Genomic DNA, 21,667 nt, shown 5'->3' on the forward strand with positions numbered 1-21,667 from the left:
CATTGTGATTGGCCGAACACCGCAAGCACTCGTTGGAAATGTAACGCCCCTTACCATAATCGCGAGCTTCATCTTTCAAAATAAATGTAAAGACAGAGCCCGAAAGGGGAACAGAGTCGTGTGACAGACACAGTGATGAAGCTGTGTGTGTTTGTGATGTGACCCTCTCTCTCTCGCTCTCTCACGCTCGCTCTCTCTTTCTCTCTCTCTCTCTCTCTCTCACGCTCTCTCTTTCTTTCTAATCTCTCTCTCTTGCGCTCGCTCGCTCGCGCACACACACACACACACGATGCGCAAAACTCCGGATTTGAACAGTCAATAGCAAATACTTAAACTAATAACAAAACAGTAGCTGATTCAGAAGCGCCAGATTGTCATAGCAAAGTCAGAATTATCTCCTCTCCTAGGTTCACGAAACGGTCGTCCATAAAATGCATTGCTGTTCTGTTGTAAGTAATCTTAAAGATTCCTAAATGCATCTACTTTCGGAAGGCCAAATAAAGTGCTTTTGCTTTCGCCTAGAAACACACAGCGTCTCCCTGACATGGCTGCTTCAACACTAACTGCGGTTACTGAAACCACGCCTTCTTTCTTTGCATGAACATTTGGGTGGCATTATGCTAATATTTCCACATAGTGAGGTAGATATGTGGGGGCGTGTTAGAATGAGCCGTTTTAGGGGGGTGTGGCAGAGTCTTAACTTTGATAAAGAATATCGCTTTGGTTTTGAGACTTTAGTCTTTGCAACTTCAGAGATCTTATCTATGCACAATCAGCTTGTAACACTCCAAAGAGAAAGGAAAACTTGAAATCGCATCATATGACCCATTTAAATGTTGATTTGCTCATTTTTGTGGTTATGATGCAAGAACATCAGAAGACACTTCCACTCCAGGCCGCCAGGAGAAGCACTGACCGTCAACTTCCGGGATGTAACGTCAGAATACTGCGCTCTTCCGGTTTGAACATGTGGGATGGCTGGTTGAACAAATCCCGCATTACAAAAACGATTTAGAAATCTTTTGAAAATTAGGAAGCAACGGGTTTGCCACCATGGGCAAATTAAACGTCGTTATCTTGAGGTATCTGTCCAGGGAAGATTTTCGAGTCCTCACAGCGGTATGTATCATTTTAAAGAGGTCATATCTGTACATCAACTTCCAGCTTTATTTTTAACAACTATGGCGAGCTACAGGCGTATGTGTCTGAATCAAAATAAAGATTCAACCTTTAGCTGAATGCATATTAAACTGTTGAGTGTGTATCATCGTATCATGGCATATAATGTAGTTCACGTTCTGTTTATGAAACTTGATCCGTTAGATGTCAGTCCAATTTAAAAGTTCCAGTTATGATTCCGTAGTCGTGTTTTGTTTTTATAATTGTCTCTCCGGGATACACAGGTGGAAATGGGCATGAAGAACCACGAGATCGTCCCAGTAAGTCTGATTGCGTCTATTGCCAGTCTCAAACATGGAGGATGCAACAAGGTTTTGCGGGAGCTGGTCAAACACAAGTTACTGGCCTATGAACGCAACAAAAGTAAATGCGTCAGTCTTCATTTTCACTCTGTAATGTTTTTGTGAATGAGTGCAGCTTTTGACCGCGTTTTCTTTCTGTAGCTGTGCAGGGGTATCGGCTGAATTACGGTGGCTATGATTACCTGGCACTGAAGACATTTTCTTCCAGGGATGTTATTTTGTCAGTTGGAAACCAAATGGGAGTCGGCAAAGAGTCAGGTCTGGGTCATTTTTGATTAGAATTGATGTGTTCTCATTAAGAAGTCTGACACATTTTTAATGAATCTTTTCCCCCTCGACCTCTGAAATATTTTCACTTATCATAAGGGAAAAGTTTCAAGAACTATAAACCCTTTTTCATATTTCAGATATTTACATTGTTGCAAATCCTGAGGGGGAGCAGTTTGCTCTGAAACTTCACAGACTGGGTCGGACGTCCTTCAGGAACTTGAAGAACAAGAGAGATTACCACAAGCACAGACAAAAGATGTCATGGCTCTACCTGTCCCGGCTCTCTGCCATGAAAGAGTTTGCATACATGAAGGTAATATCCAAATATTCCAAGAGGATATTTTCTGGACTCAATTTTCAAGTATTAAAATAATTAAATTTATTGTTGAATTCATGCTTCTTAAAATGTATGTAAAAATACATTTTTGTTACAATCCATTACATTTATTCATATAGCACTTGGGTATTAATCTTTTGAACTCTGAGGCCTCCCTTTGCCCCCTTCTATCTTTCTATATACACACATGCAGTATATATTTTGAAAATATTTACATGTCTATATTTATATTCATGTAATTTATATTATAAATAAATATATTTAATATGTAAACATAAAAATTTTTTATGAAATATATACCTGCATGTGTGTGTATTTATATATACATAATAAATATACACAACACACATACATATATTATGTAAACAAAAACTTTTATTTTGGATGCTATTAATCACGATTAATTGTTTGACGGCTGCCCTAGTGGGCCCTGGCCCATGTTTAAAAATCACTGATTATAGCAGATGCTTTTATCTAAAGTTCCATAACTCGTTTTTTTCCGTGAAGATAGCCTTAGATGCTGACATGGCAATAAAAATAAATAACTACTGCTGTTTAAAGTCCCCTATTGTATAATTGCCCCATAACTAATAACCACAAAATCTTGATTCTAAATATTCTGACTGGAGTCTGTTTGTATGCCATGCCCAACAACTATATAATTCTCTGTTGACCCTTGCAACAGATCTACTACATTGTGCTAGATACAAAACTTCTCTGAAATAATTTTGAACATAAATGATTGTATATTGATGATATATTATAAAGTAACATTTAATCAGAGAAACAGCTAGTTCTTGCACAGGTTAATGTTTCTATGGATTTATTGTAAGAGTGCTTGTTTTTCTACAGGCATTATATGATGGAGGGTTTCCTGTTCCAAAGCCAGTAGACTACAACAGACATGCAGTGGTTATGGAGCTCATTAATGGTTACCCACTGTGAGTTTACCTGCACTTTGCTTAAGATGAACAGACTTTCACACACTGCTTTATTTTCTTGCATTAAATATTTACTTGTATTGAAAGGTCATTGACAGCTGCCAAACTGTGCAGTGGTGTGCTGTATTAATCTGTCTTCTTGTACAACTCTTTAATAGAAAGGACATAGAAATACCACTTAAGTTTAGTTAATTTTTTTTAAACATGGTGAGTAGTTACATTGCTGTATTTTTCATGTAGGTGTCAGGTTCGAGAAATTCAAGACCCTGCTGGATTATACAGTGAAATCATGGAGCTAATAGTCAAACTTGCCAATCATGGGCTGATCCATGGTGACTTCAATGAATTTAACCTCATGCTTGATGACAACGACCACGTCACAATGATTGACTTCCCTCAGATGGTCTCCACTTCACATACAAATGCAGAATGGTGACTATCCAACCTCATGTCAAACTGATAATGATAATTATTCAATAATAAGCCTTGGCACTAAAATTGAGTTTTTAATTGTTCCGCAAAAGGTACTTTGATCGAGATGTCAAGTGTGTTCGAGATTTTTTCATAAAAAGATTCAACTATGAAAGCGAACTCTATCCAACATTCAAAGACATCAGGTAATTTTTCTAATAGCTTGCTTTGTTATAGTCAGACTTCAGATAGTCTAGACTTTAGAGACTTAACTAAGTGACATATTCCTCTATACAGAAGAGCCTGCTCGCTCGATGTGGAGAGCTCAGCTAGTGGCTACACCAAGGAGCTGCAGCAGGATGACCATTTGCTCCACCCTGAAGGTCCAGAGGGTGAAGAACTCAGTGGAGACGAAGATGATGACATCTCAGAGTCTGCTGACGATACACATCAGGCCGCCTTAGAGGACGTTATCAGTGTAGAGGAGTATAAACAAGCCATGCTTGAGCTCGAAGGGCTAAATATTAGTAAGGAGACTCCAACAGAAGAGAACGCCACAGAGGAACATGAGGGAGCTCAATGTGAAGAGGAGATCCCCTCAGAGGACATTCAGAAAGAAACGGTTTCTGACATTTCCAAAGACTTGGAGGGGGAAGAGGAGAATGAGGTAGAAGATGAGTGTCCTGATTTGGTTGACCTGTCTGCATCCAACAAAGACTTTAGGCCTTTCAGGTAAGGAATCCTTTGTATGTCATTTGGTATGATGTGACTCATGTCTAATATCGTAACTTGCTTGCATGTACCCAACCTTTTCATAATGCTATAAAGCTACTGTTCATAAATCCTATGAGGAATAGTCCACCCAAAAATGAAAATTGTTCTCATTCACTCAATCCAACGAGGTTTGTTCTTAGGCCTGTCATGATAACTTTTTTTTGTGCGATATATTGCCCCATAAATAGTTGCGATAAGCAATTTTATTGTCATTTTAAGACTATTTTATGCCACTTAATATATAATCATAATGTAACAGCATAATAATGCAAGAAGGCCTACACACTTTCAAATGATAACAAACTTTTAATTCTTAAGAATATTTAGATAATGGAAATTATCCAAATATTAGATACCTTAAAAAAAACTTGAATAAATAGTAAATAAACATTTTCTAACAAAGTGCAAAGTAACAAGAGGACAAAAAAAAAATGCACAAAGAACTTGTATGGAGATTTTTCCATCTACACATTTTTCCCTGACCTTCTTTTCTCTATAAATTAAGGGTGCACACCTCATGACTACACCACGTTAAGTACGAGAAGCTGCAAAAGACACAGGCGCAAAAAACATGGTGACATTAAGTTTTATGTAAATACAATGGGCAATATATTGCATCACAAAAAATGATTGAGGTCATGTACATGTATTGTGTGATAAGTCGATATATTGATTATTGCGGCAGGCCTATTTGTTCTTGCACGTCAAGCAAGTGCAGTTGAGCTTCTGTTTGCCATATTTGATTTGCTATGATCATTGTGTGTTTTATCAATGTTTAAAATGTGAATAAATGGCTAAAGTAAAGCTGTTCATCATTTAAAAATAAGAAAAATGCACAAAGAACTTGTATGGAGATTTTTCCATCTACACATTTTTCCCTGACCTTCTTTTCTCTATAAATTAAGGGTGCACACCTCATGACTACACCACGTTAAGTACGAGAAGCTGCAAAAGACACAGGCGCAAAAAACATGGTGACATTAAGTTTTATGTAAATACAATGGGCAATATATTGCATCACAAAAAATGATTGAGGTCATGTACATGTATTGTGTGATAAGTCGATATATTGATTATTGCGGCAGGCCTATTTGTTCTTGCACGTCAAGCAAGTGCAGTTGAGCTTCTGTTTGCCATATTTGATTTGCTATGATCATTGTGTGTTTTATCAATGTTTAAAATGTGAATAAATGGCTAAAGTAAAGCTGTTCATCATTTAAAAATGACTGTATTCTTCAAAAGATTAAACTGCTTGATTCATATGTATTACATTTCCACTGTCTTTATGCACTTTTTGAAGCTTGAAAATTTAAGTTGTGTGGACTTAGTGGATGGGCAAAAAGCATGAGAGAATATTAAAAAAAAAATTAATGTGTAAAAATGTTTTAATATTATGTTCTGATGATGAACAAAATTTGATTGAACCTAATTTAAGTATTCTTCATGCTGACACAACCAGTTATATTTTGGCATATTTGGTTTGAGAGCTGCACTGGAAACAAAGATTGTCCAGGATTTATGAACTGAAATTATTATTTTGTCCTTTTTGATGCATGACAGCCTGTGTTTGCTGTGATCTTAATGATGAATGTTAATTGTCATATAAAAAACCCCTTTTCTTACATTTAATGATGTGATGCATGTGATCCCACAGAGACCAAGTGAGTCTTGAGAATGAGCACAGGAGGAGAACAACCAGTGAGATGAGCATTGGAAGTGTTGGCAGTTGTTCTACTATACCACCAGTGAGTACAACCCTTCAATATATTAATTATAGGTTTAAAAGTTTACCCCTGCTGTTGGGGGCCGATAACCTCATGGGCAGTGATCCCGTCCCCCTCTCTCTCCCACTTTGTTTCCTGTCCTCTCTACACTGTCCTATCAAATTAAAGGGGTCCTATTATGCTTTTTTACTTTTTGAATTTTAGTCAGTGTGTAGTGTGTATGTTTGGGCATAAAAAAAGATCTACAAAGTTACAAATCTCAAAGTCCACTCCAAAGGGAGATATTTCGTTTAAAAAAAATCCCTTTTCAAGAACTACAATGAACGGCTCGTTTGGACTACAGCGTTGTTTTCCGGGTTTTGTGATGTCACAAAGCGGACCATTAGAATATCATTCAAATAATTCCCGCCTACGAATCCTAAATTCGAATGGTTGGGGGGTGGGGAGGGGCGAGGTCGTGGTTAGAACGCTTGGTTGATTGCATCAGACAAGAAGACGACGAAGAAGTGCTGCTGTAGCGTCAAGTTTTCGCCATGTCAAAGAAACACTGTTTTTTTCACCCCCGTGCCTTATGAATTTCCTTGCAGCAGATGTTTTCTACCTTGCTCGGCATTTTAACGCAGTTATTACACATGCACTTGAATAATTATGTATGTAAATATGTATGTTACAGTTATGAAAACGTTTTTATAAATTGCTGACAGTACAATACTGGACAATGATGTAATCTGCAGAATTTACACTTCAGTTATGAGACTATGGTATAAATAAATTAAACCGTTTCATTGCAATTCATGTTAGAATTAAAGAACAATAAACATAATACATATTACCGTTGCACTTATCTGTACATAGTAAATGCAGTTATTTTTAAGCGGTTGTTGACATCGTATCTAAAACGTGATTTAGCCACACAAAAAAACACTCTAACATGTCTTGCAATATCCGTGCGTGCAAAGGTTCTGCGCGATCCGCTTGTTCAATATTCTCTGGGTTTGAATCCGGCTCAAATTGATATGGCAATATTGACGCAATCCTTAACTATACCGGAGCAGACGGAACTTGCTACTTTGGCAAGGGGCGGGGCAGTACTGAAACACCCTGCTGTCACAAAAGCATAATGAAACAAATCCTTTTGGTTTGCATATATAAATGGGAAAAAATAAACGTAATTTTGCTTTCCTGATGCAAGTTTTGAGATTTATGTTGTTGCATTAAAATAAAGTGTTGGATGTCCCCCAATGCAGGAGGTCATCAGGCAGAAAGTGAAGAGACAGCTCACAAAACAGCAGAAGACTGCTCAGAGAAGACGTCTACAGAAAGGTGAAGCCAACCTGGTGACCAAGGAGAGGAGAGAAAATCAGAACAACATCAAGAGCAGTTTGGAGACTGCTTACTTCTGGGGCTGAGGATGGCCCTGAAATCTTTTGATGATGTGACTTTAGGACTTCTAACATTTTTCAGAGTTGCTTCTGTATCTATGGAATTAATAATAAAAAAAATCCTTAATCCTGCAAGAATCCTTGTCTTTAGCTTTATTTATGGTTTGACCTGGTTCATTTCAAATAATAGAGAATTGTAGTCAATTATGCATTGCATGTACACTACTGTGCAAAAAGTCTTAAGCCATTAGTATTTTCACCAAAAACAAAATGGCTTTAAGCCAGTATAGATTTATCTTATCTTTAGACATCATAAAGATAAGATGCATATATATGTGTGAATATATGCATATATACAGTGGTGGCCAAAATTATTAGAACACTAGTATTTTCACCAGCTAAAAATGGTTTTAAGTCAGTTATTTCTATCTTTAGCTGTAGTGTGTCAGAAGGAAATATAACTTTACATTTCCAAACATTCATTTTGCTATTAATTGTAATAATCCAGTGAGATTTTTGTCTGACTACAGCCAGTGCTCCACACAGAGATCTGATCTCTTCATCATCCAGTCTGTCTGGAATGACATGAAGAAACAGAACAAACTGAGACAGACTAAATCCAGAAGAACTGTGGCAACTTCTCCAAGATGCTTCAAGAAACCTACCTGTAAAGCTACAGTACTGTTAAAACTTTTAGGCACTTGTGTAAAAATACTGTAAAATGAGAATGCTGTCAAAAATAATGTAATAGGTTTTATTTATCAATAACTTCTATTAACTAAAACATATCAACTTTTGGTGTTATATTTGCTTAGTCCAGAAGAATAAATTAAATCAAATATATACACCAATTTATTTGACCCTTGCAAGCTAGCATGGTATTGTTATTAATGTAACATTGTATTAAATGTTATTATTAAATCACAAAAAATATTTCCTCAAATGTTGAAGTTTTCAGAATCTGCCGTTTCTTAATGAAACTAGTTAAAATCACAAATCTACGAGTAGCACTGTAAAATGTATCTAGTTTTGCAGTGTCACAATATGTCTTCGCGTTTTGTCTCTTCCTGCACGCCATTGAAGGGTGGAGGGACACGTGACCTGTATTGCGATAGCGTCCAGGAACAAAACAAACCCTCAAGAAATGACGGCTCCGCTAAAGCTTTATGACTGACTGACAGCTGCTGTTTAAAAGACTAATATCACGTAATATCATTTAGGTGAGTTACACTAATCTTCCTTTCACACGGGGTGATTTTGAGATGATTTTGTTGTGTTTTGGAGCGAATCACCAATGTTAGCAGGGGTTTTGTTGCTGTCAGTGGACTTCCATTTGTTTACATGCTGATATGGATGGTGGAAGCTCTTACCTCCATAGATATGTATATGTATACATATCTATGCTTACCTCAAGAATTCCGCTGTGTGTTGTACCTTTTTGGTTTTGTTTTCTGTTGCCATATGAATGTTTTTGTTTTATGTGATCATTTACTCATCCCCATGTTGTTACAAACCCATGTGACTTTCTTGAGTGAAACACCAAAGACACATATCTATCTATCTATCTATCTATCTATCTATCTATGTGTCTGTCTGTCTGTCTGTCTATCTTACGTGATAGTAGTGCCATAGAAAGTTGTTACAAACCCATATGACATTCTTAAGCGAAACACAAAAAGGGATGTTGCTGAATGTTGAGCAATGAAAGTCTTAGTTACCTTTCACTTTCATTGCATCTTCTTTCCATATGAACGTGAAAAGTAACTGAGACTGATATTCTGCAAAGCATCTCATTTTGTGTTTCACAGCAGAAACTGTCCCATTAATGGCATCTATCCTTTAAAGCTTCAAGACTTGTGTGTTCCAGGGTTCTGTGTGGATCTAGAGAAATGGAGTAATTTTATAACAATAATGTGGATACTTATTTGGAGATGGAGGCTGTGAGACCCAAAAAGTCAAAGTCCAAATCCAGTGGGAAGCCACAGGTAAAACTCACCCATATACTTCTTTTACAACACTTTAAATTTGAGAGTTTAGATCTTGTTTTCATTAAAGATGCAAATTTCTCATAATCCTGAATAAAGTTGTGCTTCATTAACAGGTCAAAAAGGAGAGACAGGCAGAAAGTGTTAGACAGCCTTCAGGACCTTCAACAGCAGTTAATGAGCCAGTGCCAGCTTCTGAGTTCACTGATGTTCCCCTTAGCCTTTCTCATGTGCCTCCAGCTCCTGATCTGAAACCACCCGCCACTCAGACCTCACTAGACCATAATGACAAAGCTGAAAAGGATCAAGACCAAGTTCTCTTGTCAGATACGACTGAAATAGTGAAGAAACCATCTTGCAATGAAGAGCATAAAATGCCATCACAAGACACGGCACCTCGGGTGGACCAAGCTTTGGCACCCGTTCAGTCCTGTCAAAGTGATCCCAAACCTCTTAGTGCTAAACTTGAGCGATTTTGTGTCCCTTCTATATATCCATCTATCCCAGCTTCCTGCTCTGAGCCTCGGCTTTCAGAGGACTCGTACTCTATCACCTATGGACTGTTAGATGCTTCTTGTATGACAGTGGCCTCTGAGGGACAAGTAGCTCCAGCTGTTCTTGCTCTGGCTAACCAGGAGTCCTCCCCGCCCAGCTTGGTCCCTGTGGAGGTCGCTGACGTGGAGAGACCCAGGGAGAGGCTTTACCCAGAGCTGCCCAGGACCTTCCAGTCTGTGAAGCCCTTCACTAGCGAGCAGCTACGTACGTGGGAGCCCGGTTCCTGGTTGGAAAATGTGGAGATTCATGAAGCGGAGTTCCAGAGTCTGGCCCACCAAGAAGGACATGAGCTGTATGAGCTGCTGCTGAGCTACTGGAGGTGCCATAAGCAGCTGACACAGGCCCAGACCGAACTGCAGGCTGCTAATTCAGACTGCAAAAATGTGCAGAATCGCCTGTGGAGCTTCAAGGATGAAAGGCTTTCATTGCAGGTTTGTCATACCTGTGTATCTGTCTCTGTCTTTCTGTTCTTTTTTGGCTTTGTCAGTTATGCTTTTTTATCTGTGCTTTTATCTGTGTTTTATCTTTTGCCCTTGCATTCAATCTGTCAGTCTGTCTTCGTATAATTCTATCTATTGTTTTATTTCTATTCTAATATCTATTTTTCTATTAAAATTATCTATCTATCTATCTATCTATCTATCTATCTATCTACCTACCTGTCTATCTGTCTATCTATCTATCTATAAATTTTCAGATGTCAAGACATCCCCGTCTGTTTGTCATTCAGTCTATAGTTCTGTCTGTGTAACTGTCTGTGACTGTGTCTGTCTGTCTATCATTCTAAATATACAGTTGAGGTCAAAAGTTTACACCCCCCTTTCAGAATCTGCTAGATGTTAAATATTTTACCAAAATAAGAGGGATCATACAAAATGCATGTTATTGTTTATTTAGTACTGACCTGAATAAGATATGTGACATAAAAGATTTTTACATATAGTCCACAAGACAAAAAAATAGCTGAAATTATTAAAATAACCCCCTTCAAAAGTTTGGGAACCCTTGGTTCTTAATACTATGTGTGGTTACCTGGATGATCCACAACTGTTTTTTTGTTTTGTTTTGGTTTTGTGATGGTTGTTCATGAGTCCCTTGTTGTCCTGAACAGTTCAACTGCCTGCTGTTATTCAGAAAAATCCTTCAGGTCCCACAAATTCTTTGGTTTTCCAGTGTATTTGTGTATTTGAACCCTTTCCATCAATGACTATGATTTTGAGATCCATCTTTTCACACTGAGGAACGGGGTCATTTTTATAAATTCAGCTATTATTTTCTATTGTGGACTATATGTAAACATCTTTTATGTGAAATATCTTATTCAGGTCAGTATTAAATAAACAATAACGTGCATTTTGTATGATCCCTCTTATTTTGGTAAAATATTTAACATTTTGCAGATTTTGCAACTTTTGACCTCAGCTGTAGTTCTATTAAAGCCTATAAACTGTAAAATGTCAAGACAGTCTTTTAAAAAATGTTTAAAAATAACTTTGCTTCTTTGCCTTTCTTCAGTAGTTAAAGCAATATGAATTTCTTTGAATATCAGTTTATTTTATTTCTGCTTGACTTCAAATTTGATTTGAGATTCTGCATCCTGTTTGCTACCTCAGTTCTCATTCAATAAAATTTCAGAAACTGATGAATAATGCACAACCCTGATCAGCTGTTTTTTTTGTTGTTGTTTGTTTGTTTTTGCTGACTTTTAGTAGCGTGATCTCTAGTCCAATAAAGTTTTATAGTACTGTATACCCAGCTGTCACACCATGCCTTTACCATAAAAATGCATTGCATTGGTCTATTTTATTCATCACAAACACACCTGTTTGCTTTACAGGGTGTATGTGCGGACCAGACCAAGGTGTTTGGCTACCACTGCTACCAGCAGGTGACAATGAACGAGGCTGCATTAACTGAGCTGAAGCATCTGTTTTCTGCGAAAGCAGAAATTCTCCATCAGACAGTGGCCCTGCACTCATACACCTTCATCTTGTCCCGTCTACAAGTGGAGTCTTATCTCTACCGCTTGCTCAGCAGTAACCCCACCACCAAGAGTGTGGCTGTGCAAGATACAAGCATAGGCAAGTTCAAACTGATGAGTCTAGACCAGTGATGGGCAAACTTGGCCCTTCCAGGCCACTTTCCTGCAGAGATTTGATCCAACCCTGATTGTACGTAAAACATAAATAATTGGTTAGTTTACACTGTTGCTAATGAGTACAATGACTGTCAGAAATACTTTCATATATTACACTGGTTGTTTGGTCTGACAAAACACCAAACTCTGGCAAATGTTTAAAAAAAAAAAAACTGGAGGCAAATTAAATGAATCAATTATGAAGCATATAAAATTCAATACTCATTGGATTTTGCTTGTTCTGTGTTTGTGTATGGTCCAGTAAGACTGGACCAAAACTGATAACTGTATTACTTTTGTGTTATTTTGTCTGGTCATACTGATCATTGAAAACAGATAGGATTACTACTAAAAGTAATTCTGTTGTGTAATTTTGAATGTCATGCTGTCTATTGATTTTTGTGTGTTTTGTTTTGTATTGAATTTCTCAGTGAGTCCAAAGTCTCAGCCCTCTTCTTTGCAACCGCTAAAGGAGAGCATCAGTGTGCTGTTCATCTTCACCCGACGGGTCCTTGATGATTTTCAGTTTCAGGCTGACATACATCTGTGGCTTCAGAGGCTGGTAAAGACCCCCAATAACCAGCTAATGAACGGAGAAATTGCAATTTTAAAGATAACATGAGATCAAGATATAAGAAATTAATTAATTAAAAATTTTTTTTTCTATTTTTAATATATAAAAATAGAAAACAGCTATTTTAAAATGTATTAATATTTCACAATAATAGTGTTTTTTTAAGCATAAGAGCCTTTCAAAAACATTAAAAAATCGTACTTTTGAACAACAGTGCATTTGTAAGATTTCATTTATATTAAATATTAGTAGCTGTAAATAGCTTGGAAATATTGTAAATATTCTGTTCTGATGTTCTTTAATTTATTTAATGCAAGCTAAGTTTGCAATATTAATACATTACTATAGAGATAAAAGGAGCTAGTTTAAAAGATCTGCTTTTCTCCATCCAGGTGTCTGTGCTGCATCAGGTCGGTTTTACAGGAGATCATCTGTTCATCCTAAATCACCTGCTCTGCTGCCCGGCAGGTGTTGGGAAATGGGCTGTGCCATTCCTACAGGTACTGAAGCAGTGCCTTGATATGTGACACACATGAGCTGAAACAATAGTCAATCTTAACAGGGAAATGTAAAAATATATGTTTAAAAAAATCTCAGATATCTTCTTGTCTTATAATAGTCATTGACTCTGCTTTCCTTCCATAGATCAAAGTATTGGATAACCCATCTGGAGTGTATCATTTCATGCAGGCCCTGGCTATCCTCATGTCTCCAGCGAGGTAAAGATTAGCTTTACTGGAAACTGAGCTCATGATTCATTGAATTTTGTCCTTTATTATTATCTGTATAATTGTTTATATTATCACAATTGAGTCTAACTTGAAAAGCTATTGCTTGGGTTTAAACCGGTTATAACTAAAAGCACGAACTGGAGACAATGACATTTTGGCTTTCATTCAATATGGAGTTGTGTGTGTGACATGCAGGCATCGTGCAGACTTCCTGGGACACATGAAGCCCATTGACGCGAAGGGCAACAACAGTCTTACAGGGCCTGCATCTGGTAACTGGACTCTAGTGGATGAGGGGGGAGAGGAGGTGAGGGTTATTCAGATTAAATCATGAAAATGAAAAACAGAAGCATTTTTAATTTTTTTTCTAATGGCCTCAGACCTCAATGCAAGAATCAGTTATATTATTGCATTAACTTCTATTTAGACTTCACAGCCTGCTTTTTTGAAGCATTGTTATCTTTTAGGTTTGACTTGTGACTGCTGTCAAACCGAAAGTGTCAATATTTTGTGTCTTATATAACCACCAACAAAACCTTTGTTGTGGTTATGACTGTACACCATACTCCCATGTGAATGCCTACTGTAACACTCTTGTGAACTTTCTCAGGATGAAGACCCAGAAACAAGCTGGATGCTGCTGTCTGAAGATGATCTGGTTTCTCTGTTCTCTCAGTTTCCCTTTGATGAGCTCTTCAAACACTTACTGGGTATCTGCTCTAAAGGTGAGACTGTCATTATGATCCATAAATGAGCTGAGACAGCCATGCAGTGTTCAGTGTACATCTGGTTCTCCTTATTTACTGGTCAGTACAGTAGATTGTATAGTATTCACCTGTTATTAAAGGGATAGTTCACCCAGAAAGGCAAGTTCTGTCATCATTTACTCACCTTTGTGTGACATTTTCAGTAGAACGCAAATGATGTAATACTGAAAAATGTACTGGCCATTTTTGTCTATATAAGAAAGTGAATGGGCATCCTAAATGGAAAAAAGCTTAAAAAGCCATTTCTCCTAAGACTTAGAAATCCTTAGAACAGTTATTTGTATATTAAAATTGACATTTTATACTGTTTCTAATTAGTTGAGTTGTTAAATGTCACTCTTACCAATAGGCGACTATCAGCCCCAAGCCACCACCAGTCAAAAGATGATGAAGATATTTGCATTTGCTTCTTCACTGGTCGAACTGCTTGCTGTCGGTTTGCAGACTTACAACAGAGCACGTTATCGCCAATTTGTGAAGAGAATTGGTTACATGATCAGGTTTGTAAGCTTATTAAGCTTATTCATTTAAATCTTTTTCATACAATAAAATATCCATCTTAAGTAATCCTGACAAACTACAGATGTTATGAATGTATTTTTTTTTTTACATTACTAGAAGCATTTCGGTAGGTTTTCAGCCATATTTAACTGACCAATAATTTAGACCTTTGAGTGTTTTTTCTCTCCTTATTTTAGGATGACGCTCTCTTATGTTAGTGACCACTGGGCGCAGTACATCAGCCTGACAGGTGTGAGCAGAACCACAATGCAGGAGCAGTCATTTTCAATGGAGAAGCTGCAGGTGGAGTTTGACCATCTCTTCCTGAGAGCAGTGCTTCATGTGCTCAAGGCCAAGAGGTATAGAGTAATTCCAAAGCTGGGGCCTATTATGGCGCTTTTCCTCTGCATGGTACGGCACAGTACGGTTCACTTTTGGGGGGTTTTTATGGGATTACATTTCTGCCACATTTCTGATCATATTTTGAGCGCACAAAAGTGCATTTTGCACGTGCGCGATCTGAGTTTTGTGGAGAAAACGTTCGTGTCGCAAAGAAAAAAGTATTTAAGAGAGCACTGAGGGCGGGCATCAGGTGAGCAAGCTGGAATTAAACAGTTTTTTAGGAGTCACGGCAGTAGAGGCGGCGCAACTATAACGACATGTCAATAATCCCGCCCACTCTAAAGCGATACTAAACTTCAGTGGAAACGCAAACCGAGCCTTGCCGAGACGTACCATGCAGTGGAAAAGCGCCATTAGTAAACATACTCCAGACATTAAGCTTTGGTGCCTACAAGGGAGAAAGTAGGTTCACATCTGGCCTACATTGTGCTCTGATCCCATTCCCCCATCTCTCGCCATATTTTTTTCTGTCTCCTTCCTATGTTTGCTGTCAATAAAAGATGTACTTTACTATACACATCTCTTTCTGAAGCTGTGTCTATTTAATTAACCCTTTATTTATTCACAGACTGGGCATATGGCTGTTCATGTCTGAGATGCCTTATGGCACATTATCCAGCTCCATGCTGTGGAAGATCTTCTACAATATGCAATGTGCAGAGATGGACGGTCTGGAGAAGCTAAGCTGTAGCCTGAGTGCTGAGGACTGTATCCAGGGGCTCAGAGGTGAGACACCAAGCACATCTGATGCTGGTGAACACAAAAAGAATAGTTTACAGCGCTGGTTCTCAACCTTTCTGATTTTATGTATGTCCAGAACCAAGTCATAAGGAGAAGTTTCAGTGCTGGCTGTCGGAAATAAACGGCTCAGATGGAATCTGCCTGTTGACAACATTTGCACATATGGCCCAGCCCAGACGTACCGACATAGACCCTGAATTTGTCAGGAACATAGTGCTAGAGATTTACGAGGTGACTCGACTTTTTTTCTGAACTTTTACTGAAGACCTTTATGATGAATCTATCATCTAATCATAACATCATCCAGACGTTTTAAGTGCAATAAATGTTTGATTACTCTTTCCATTAAGGTGTCCTATGTTAGTATCGCCACCCGTGAAATCTTTTCTAAAGTTGGGCGTGAGTTGCTTGCTGCTATAGCGACTGCCCACCCTCACATCATCTCTGTGCTGTTGGAGAGACTGAGAAAGACCATAGAGAAAGTGGGCATGGTGAGTGAACTACAGCATCCATCAGTCCACCAAATACATAAGAACTGAGCAGAGATTGATGAAGAACAACAATTAAGCAAGCTACACTAAATATGCATTCAGTACAGCTGTTGTAGATGAAGCAAAACAGAATGCAGGGTCTCTGGATACAATTCGAACTGCTTAATTTTGTTAAAATTGTGTCAGTCATGTCACGAAATGCAGAAATTTTATTGTAGGTAAGACTTATATGAACTATAAGCCGGTGATAGGCTTATTTTCAATGATAGGGAAATAAAACAAACAATATATTGACTTCTAAAGCCACTTTTTTGTATTGTCTGTTGAACTCATCTGCCACAAAAATGTCTTTGAATGATCTGGGGGTTTCCTCAGCAAATACTGATACATTCTGTTATTTACCCTAATTATAATTATCTCTCCAGGTATCACTGTACCTTTTCAAGGAGTTGCCCCTGCACTTGTGGACGCCAGCTCGAGCTGAGGTGGGGTTGATCCGAGATTGGCTGTTAAACTTCAGTCTCACTGCTGTGGAGAACAGATTAGCCTGCATCATACTAGAGGGCCTCAACTGGGGATTTCAGCCTGTGAGTCTCAGTCATGAATATGGAAATATAAGCGCTGATTTATTATCTAACAGATGTGTCCATGGATAGTGTACTTTTGTGCTAAATGGTGATATTCTCTGATGAGTCGTTGATAGGCCTGATACAAACTAATTCACTTTTTTAAGTGTTGTTCATAAGAAGTATAACTTTCTCTCACCAACAGAATGGTTGCCTCATTTTACCAGCATCTTTGCATAGTGAAGTCGCACTTTTGGTGATTGAGGCATATCAAAAATATCTCACAGACAAACCATATAGTGGAATCCTCTCAGAAGGCATCAAACAGGTATGTTTCACATAGTGAAATAAGGCTCTTAATCAACATTGATTGTCATCAGCATTGATAAGGCTTTGTTTGTGTGTGTGTGTGTGTGTGTGTGTGTTAATCTATGTAAAAGGCCTAGTTTGCAGTGCTTCACCCCCATTCATCAGCAGAAATAATAGCCAAAAGTTTGATCAGCCCCTTAATATTTAAAAAGTTTCCTCAAAGAATGAACATTTTCTTCCTAGTGCCATTTGTACTGTTATCAGCTCACATTTTCTGCATTATAACTCTCTGCAGGTGTCTTACCTGGCTAACATGGTGCGGCTCGGCCAGACTCCAGAATCCTCCTTTAACCAGTGGGCCTGGGATCTGGTTCTTAGGCTAAAGCTTCATATCAATAAAATAAGTCCTCAGGATGCCTGGTGCCCTCTTCCCTCCTCCAGCGCTCCCAGTGTGCCTGAGATCACAGACTCTCCCACCATGCACCCAGTGTTCAAAGCCGTCAAAGCGGGCATCCCCATCGGCTGTTTTCTGGCTATTGACATGACCACCATCGGGCACAGGTTTGGAAGGAATATACTCTTTTGATTCTAATAGATGAAGTGTACTGACCATAGACTGACTGATTCATCAACAGTAATGTTCCAAGCTGGATGAAAATCCAAATCTAGTGACATGAATTCATTTTCAATGTTTTGCATTTGACAGTTTGGAGAAGTTCTGCAGTGACGGAATATCTCTTCTGAAGACTATGGTTCAGTCCCGTCATCTCAAAGCTGTAGTGCACATACTGGAAAACATTCTTCCTCTGGTCTACCACTGCCAGTTCTACCTGCTCAAAAATGAACAGTTAAGAATATTTATTTTTATATTGTCATATATTTATCACTTTCTGTTAGACATTACATCATCCTTGAAATGTTTTTTTTTTTAATTTACAGCATAAACAATGCTTTAATATGTTGTTGTAGGTATGTAAGCAATACTAATGCTTCTCTCTAAATGTTAATCAGGTTTCTGAGCTGTATCCAGCTCTTCTTGCAGCTGGATAGTGGGACACAGGGTGTGACCCAGCAGGTTACACAGAAGGTGGCCCAGCATCTGATTGGCACCTCTACATGTGAGAACATCAAACTCCTTAACAGTGTGATCCAGGTGGGATTTTGAAATGTGTTAATGTGTTAAATTGAGATTTATACATCATCTATAATTATACATCATCTTATTATTATAAAGCCGAATAAATAAGCTTTCCATTGATGTATGGTTTGTTAGGATAGGACAATATTTGGCCGAGATACAACTATTTGAAAATCTGGAATCTGAGGGTGCAAAAAAAATCAAAGTATTTAAAGTTGTCCAAATTAAGTTCTTAGCCATGCAAATTACTAATCAAAAATTAAAGTTTTGATATATTTACGGTAGGAAATTTACAAAATATCTTCATGGAACATGATCTTTTGTTAATATCCTAATGATTTTGGGCATAAAAGAAAAATCGATCATTTTGACCCAAACAATGTAATGTTGGCTATTGCTAGAAACATACCCGTGCTACTTATGACTGGTTTGTGGTCCAGGGTCACATATATACTGGGCATTTGTTACTCTTTTTCTTTATTATCCGATCCAACTCACCCATTAAAAAATGTACACTATTTAAATGTTTATTTTAGAGAGTCTCCTATGCTCACCAAGGCTGCATTTATTTGATCAAAAATACTGTGAAATCAGTAATATTGTGAAATATTATTATAACTGAGAAAAAAAAACTGTTATCCATTTTAATATATTTTAAAATTAAATGCATTTCTGTTGTGGTAAAGCTGAATTATCAGCAGCCATTCCAGCAGTCTTCCATTTCACATGTTCCTTTAGAAATCATTCTAATATGCTAATATGCTTTTCAGAATTTTTAACAGAAAGTTTAAAAGAACAGCATTTGTTTGAAATAAAAATCATTTTTGTAACATCATAAATGTCTACCGTCACTTTTGATCAATTTAATGTATCCTTGCTGAAAAAAAAATTTATTTCAAAAATAAATCTTACTTCATACTTTTGTATACATAAAAATTAACTAAAATTTAAATACAAAACCATTCAACTAAAACCTGAACTGAAGAAAAACCTGAAGGTTTTTAAGATCATGGAAAGATCTTCCTGTCCTTCAGGCTCATATTCTGGAGAGCTCCAGGCCCGGGCGCGTTGGTGCAGTAGCTGTTCTTGAGTTCTGGCTTCAGGTTTTGACAGAACAGAACCTCTGGCATCGAGACAAATCTGTTCTCTGCCTTCTGGACCACCTGTGCCGTGCTGCATTTCTTCACCAACAAGAGGAATGTCTCCAGAAACTTCTCTACCAACAACATAAGGTTTTCTACTCTTGGATTTGTTACTTCTTTTAACAAATGGCTTAAAGCAAACTACTTTTTTTTAAATGTGTTTTTGGATTTGCCTTTTAGAGTGCTTTAGGTTTCCATGGAGACAAAGGTTTGCTGTCATCTCTTATGGGCTGGATAGTGGCAGGAAATATCACTCCATCCTTCATTGAGGGCAGTTCTCTCAAAGGGGAGGTATGTGCGAGTTATTGCTTAAATAGCTCATCTAGATCTGAATACTTTGTCATAATTTCCCTCTCTGTGTTTTTATTTTGTCTCAAGGTGTGGTTTGCTTGGTTGGTCCTCAACATGGAGACAATGTTCGAGGAAGACTCTCAGCTGCGACGCTGTGTGGAGCATGAGCTCCTCTCGAACCCTGCTTACACGCCAGATCAGGCTCTGAAGGTACACTTTCATTCTGCTCATACTCCAGTATAATTATCATGTGCAGTCACATCAAAGAGAACATTTTGAGCACACCTGAAATTATCAGGGAATGTTAAAATTGTTTTAGAATGTCTAGATTTTTCACTTTGTGGGTGGTTCTTTAGAGTAAAACTCGTCTACCTGATACATCAGTCTTTTCATTATGAAGCCCCTAAGGAGACATGGTTATGAAATAAACATGAGATGTGAGGATTTTTTATTTTTATTTTTTGTGAACGCAAAGTTTCTTGGGGCAATGTAAAACTTTTTGTGAGCAAATTAACTAACTTTTTCCTCCCAACTCGTGTCGCATATTCCCTTACGTCGCTGATTGGAGGTAGCTCGAGAAGACATATTGACATATTGGCCGTGAGGTTAATTCATATTAAACCCGTATTTGATTATCGCGATTTGAAAGACTCACAGTAAATACAGTTCAGCTTTAATAAAAGTTATTAAAAGTCTCACACAGGCGCAACACATAGTTTCGTTTTGTGTGAAAACATGACTGAAGGCTGACTGCTGAGGGAAATTATATGAAAGAATATATGATTTCATTATTTGTGTGAATGTATAATAGGAAGCCGACTGTCTTCAGAATCACATATTCCCTTACGTCGCTGATTGGAGGTAGCTCGAGAAGACATATTGACATATTGGCCGTGAGGTGAATTCATATTAAACCCGTATTTGATTATCGCGATTTGAAAGACTCACAGTAAATACAGTTCAGCTTTAATAAAAGTTATTAAAAGTCTCACACAGGCGCAACACATAGTTTCGTTTTGTGTGAAAACATGACTGAAGGCTGACTGCTGAGGGAAATTATATGAAAGAATATATGATTTCATTATTTGTGTGAATGTATAATAGGAAGCCGACTGTCTTCAGAAAAGTTTCGATGGCATTTGCTTTCCATCTTCGCTCCGTGTAATGCGTAATAAAGCAGTGATTAGAAGCGCAGCACAGCTTTGTTTACAGAGGTTACCGTGAAAACAGCTATGTTCTGCAGTTCATAAGCGCCACCTGCTGTCAAACTGTGGATTTACAAATTCATTCAGTCTGTCTGCCACATTTTTGTTCAGACCAATGCGAAATCAGACCAAATTTTTGTTGTATAAATCTTAACCGGTCGATGGAAAATAGCCTACCTTGTTATCAGAAGTGTTGAGATTTTTAGAATGCACATTAGCTTATGTAGAACTGTTTATGGAGCAGATAAAATTTTATTTATCATCCTTTTATTAAAAAAAAAAGATTTAAAGGCTGATATGTTATAATTTTATTTTTAAAAATGGTCAAAACTTTATTTGAACATGTAGTACATGTCAGTAGATAACATGTTATGAATATTTTTTGTTAGTTTAAAATCTGGCCATGATTTTTTAATGTTTTATTTCACTGTTTATGCAAACAAAAAGTGCATCGTGCTGCTAATTTTATTTGTTGTCTTTTGTCATAAAACTTGGTAACAATTATTTCAGTGTGTGTATCAGTACTTTTTTAATATTTCCAGCACATTTTAACAACGCTGTGTATAACAGTTTGGATTGATACATATTTAAGAGATTTAAGTACTGTATAACATTGGTAGCTCTCAGCCGCTTTCATTTTTAAAAAGTAGCTCCCGAATGAAATAAGGTTGAAGACCCCTGCCTCTGAGGCTATGTATTTTGTCTTATTGGTGATATTTTTAATTAAGTAATTTCAAAGATTCCAAAAAAATCTATGTATCCATTAATCATGAAAAGATAATAGAAAATAATTGGTCAAAAGGTTTGGGTAC

The 21,667-nt window shown here is 37.6% G+C and overlaps 2 protein-coding genes across 2 annotated transcripts in view; both read left to right on the forward strand.

Moving 5' to 3' along the window:
• The first annotated feature begins 894 nt into the window (after positions 1 to 894).
• Positions 895 to 7,458, forward strand: LOC107681048 (serine/threonine-protein kinase RIO2-like). Its single transcript, XM_016477192.1, has 10 exons — positions 895 to 1,119; positions 1,404 to 1,542; positions 1,623 to 1,739; positions 1,889 to 2,064; positions 2,941 to 3,029; positions 3,270 to 3,461; positions 3,554 to 3,646; positions 3,738 to 4,172; positions 5,869 to 5,959; positions 7,186 to 7,458. The coding sequence occupies exons 1-10, from the start codon at positions 1,054 to 1,056 to the stop codon at positions 7,345 to 7,347; spliced, it is 1,560 nt and encodes a 519-aa protein (XP_016332678.1). The 5' UTR covers positions 895 to 1,053; the 3' UTR covers positions 7,348 to 7,458.
• Positions 7,459 to 8,455: 997 nt separating this feature from the next.
• LOC107681055 (ectopic P granules protein 5 homolog) overlaps positions 8,456 to 21,667 on the forward strand; it is a 34,950-nt gene continuing 21,738 nt past the window's right edge. The window contains exons 1-22 of the mRNA XM_016477205.1: positions 8,456 to 8,540; positions 9,188 to 9,305; positions 9,422 to 10,291; positions 11,698 to 11,941; positions 12,429 to 12,559; positions 12,964 to 13,071; positions 13,217 to 13,290; positions 13,498 to 13,609; positions 13,913 to 14,027; positions 14,419 to 14,569; positions 14,768 to 14,929; positions 15,541 to 15,698; positions 15,790 to 15,944; positions 16,064 to 16,204; positions 16,630 to 16,791; positions 16,976 to 17,098; positions 17,375 to 17,640; positions 17,786 to 17,926; positions 18,091 to 18,232; positions 19,252 to 19,449; positions 19,540 to 19,650; positions 19,738 to 19,860. Of these exons, the coding sequence (XP_016332691.1) occupies positions 9,252 to 9,305; positions 9,422 to 10,291; positions 11,698 to 11,941; positions 12,429 to 12,559; positions 12,964 to 13,071; positions 13,217 to 13,290; positions 13,498 to 13,609; positions 13,913 to 14,027; positions 14,419 to 14,569; positions 14,768 to 14,929; positions 15,541 to 15,698; positions 15,790 to 15,944; positions 16,064 to 16,204; positions 16,630 to 16,791; positions 16,976 to 17,098; positions 17,375 to 17,640; positions 17,786 to 17,926; positions 18,091 to 18,232; positions 19,252 to 19,449; positions 19,540 to 19,650; positions 19,738 to 19,860 (3,741 nt within the window). The 5' untranslated portion in view covers positions 8,456 to 8,540; positions 9,188 to 9,251. The remainder of the gene's footprint in view (positions 8,541 to 9,187; positions 9,306 to 9,421; positions 10,292 to 11,697; positions 11,942 to 12,428; positions 12,560 to 12,963; positions 13,072 to 13,216; positions 13,291 to 13,497; positions 13,610 to 13,912; positions 14,028 to 14,418; positions 14,570 to 14,767; positions 14,930 to 15,540; positions 15,699 to 15,789; positions 15,945 to 16,063; positions 16,205 to 16,629; positions 16,792 to 16,975; positions 17,099 to 17,374; positions 17,641 to 17,785; positions 17,927 to 18,090; positions 18,233 to 19,251; positions 19,450 to 19,539; positions 19,651 to 19,737; positions 19,861 to 21,667) is intronic.

Source organism: Sinocyclocheilus anshuiensis, unplaced genomic scaffold, assembly GCF_001515605.1.
Source record: "Sinocyclocheilus anshuiensis isolate Anshui unplaced genomic scaffold, SAMN03320099.WGS_v1.1 scaffold697, whole genome shotgun sequence".
NCBI classification, from domain to species: Eukaryota; Metazoa; Chordata; class Actinopteri; order Cypriniformes; family Cyprinidae; genus Sinocyclocheilus; species Sinocyclocheilus anshuiensis.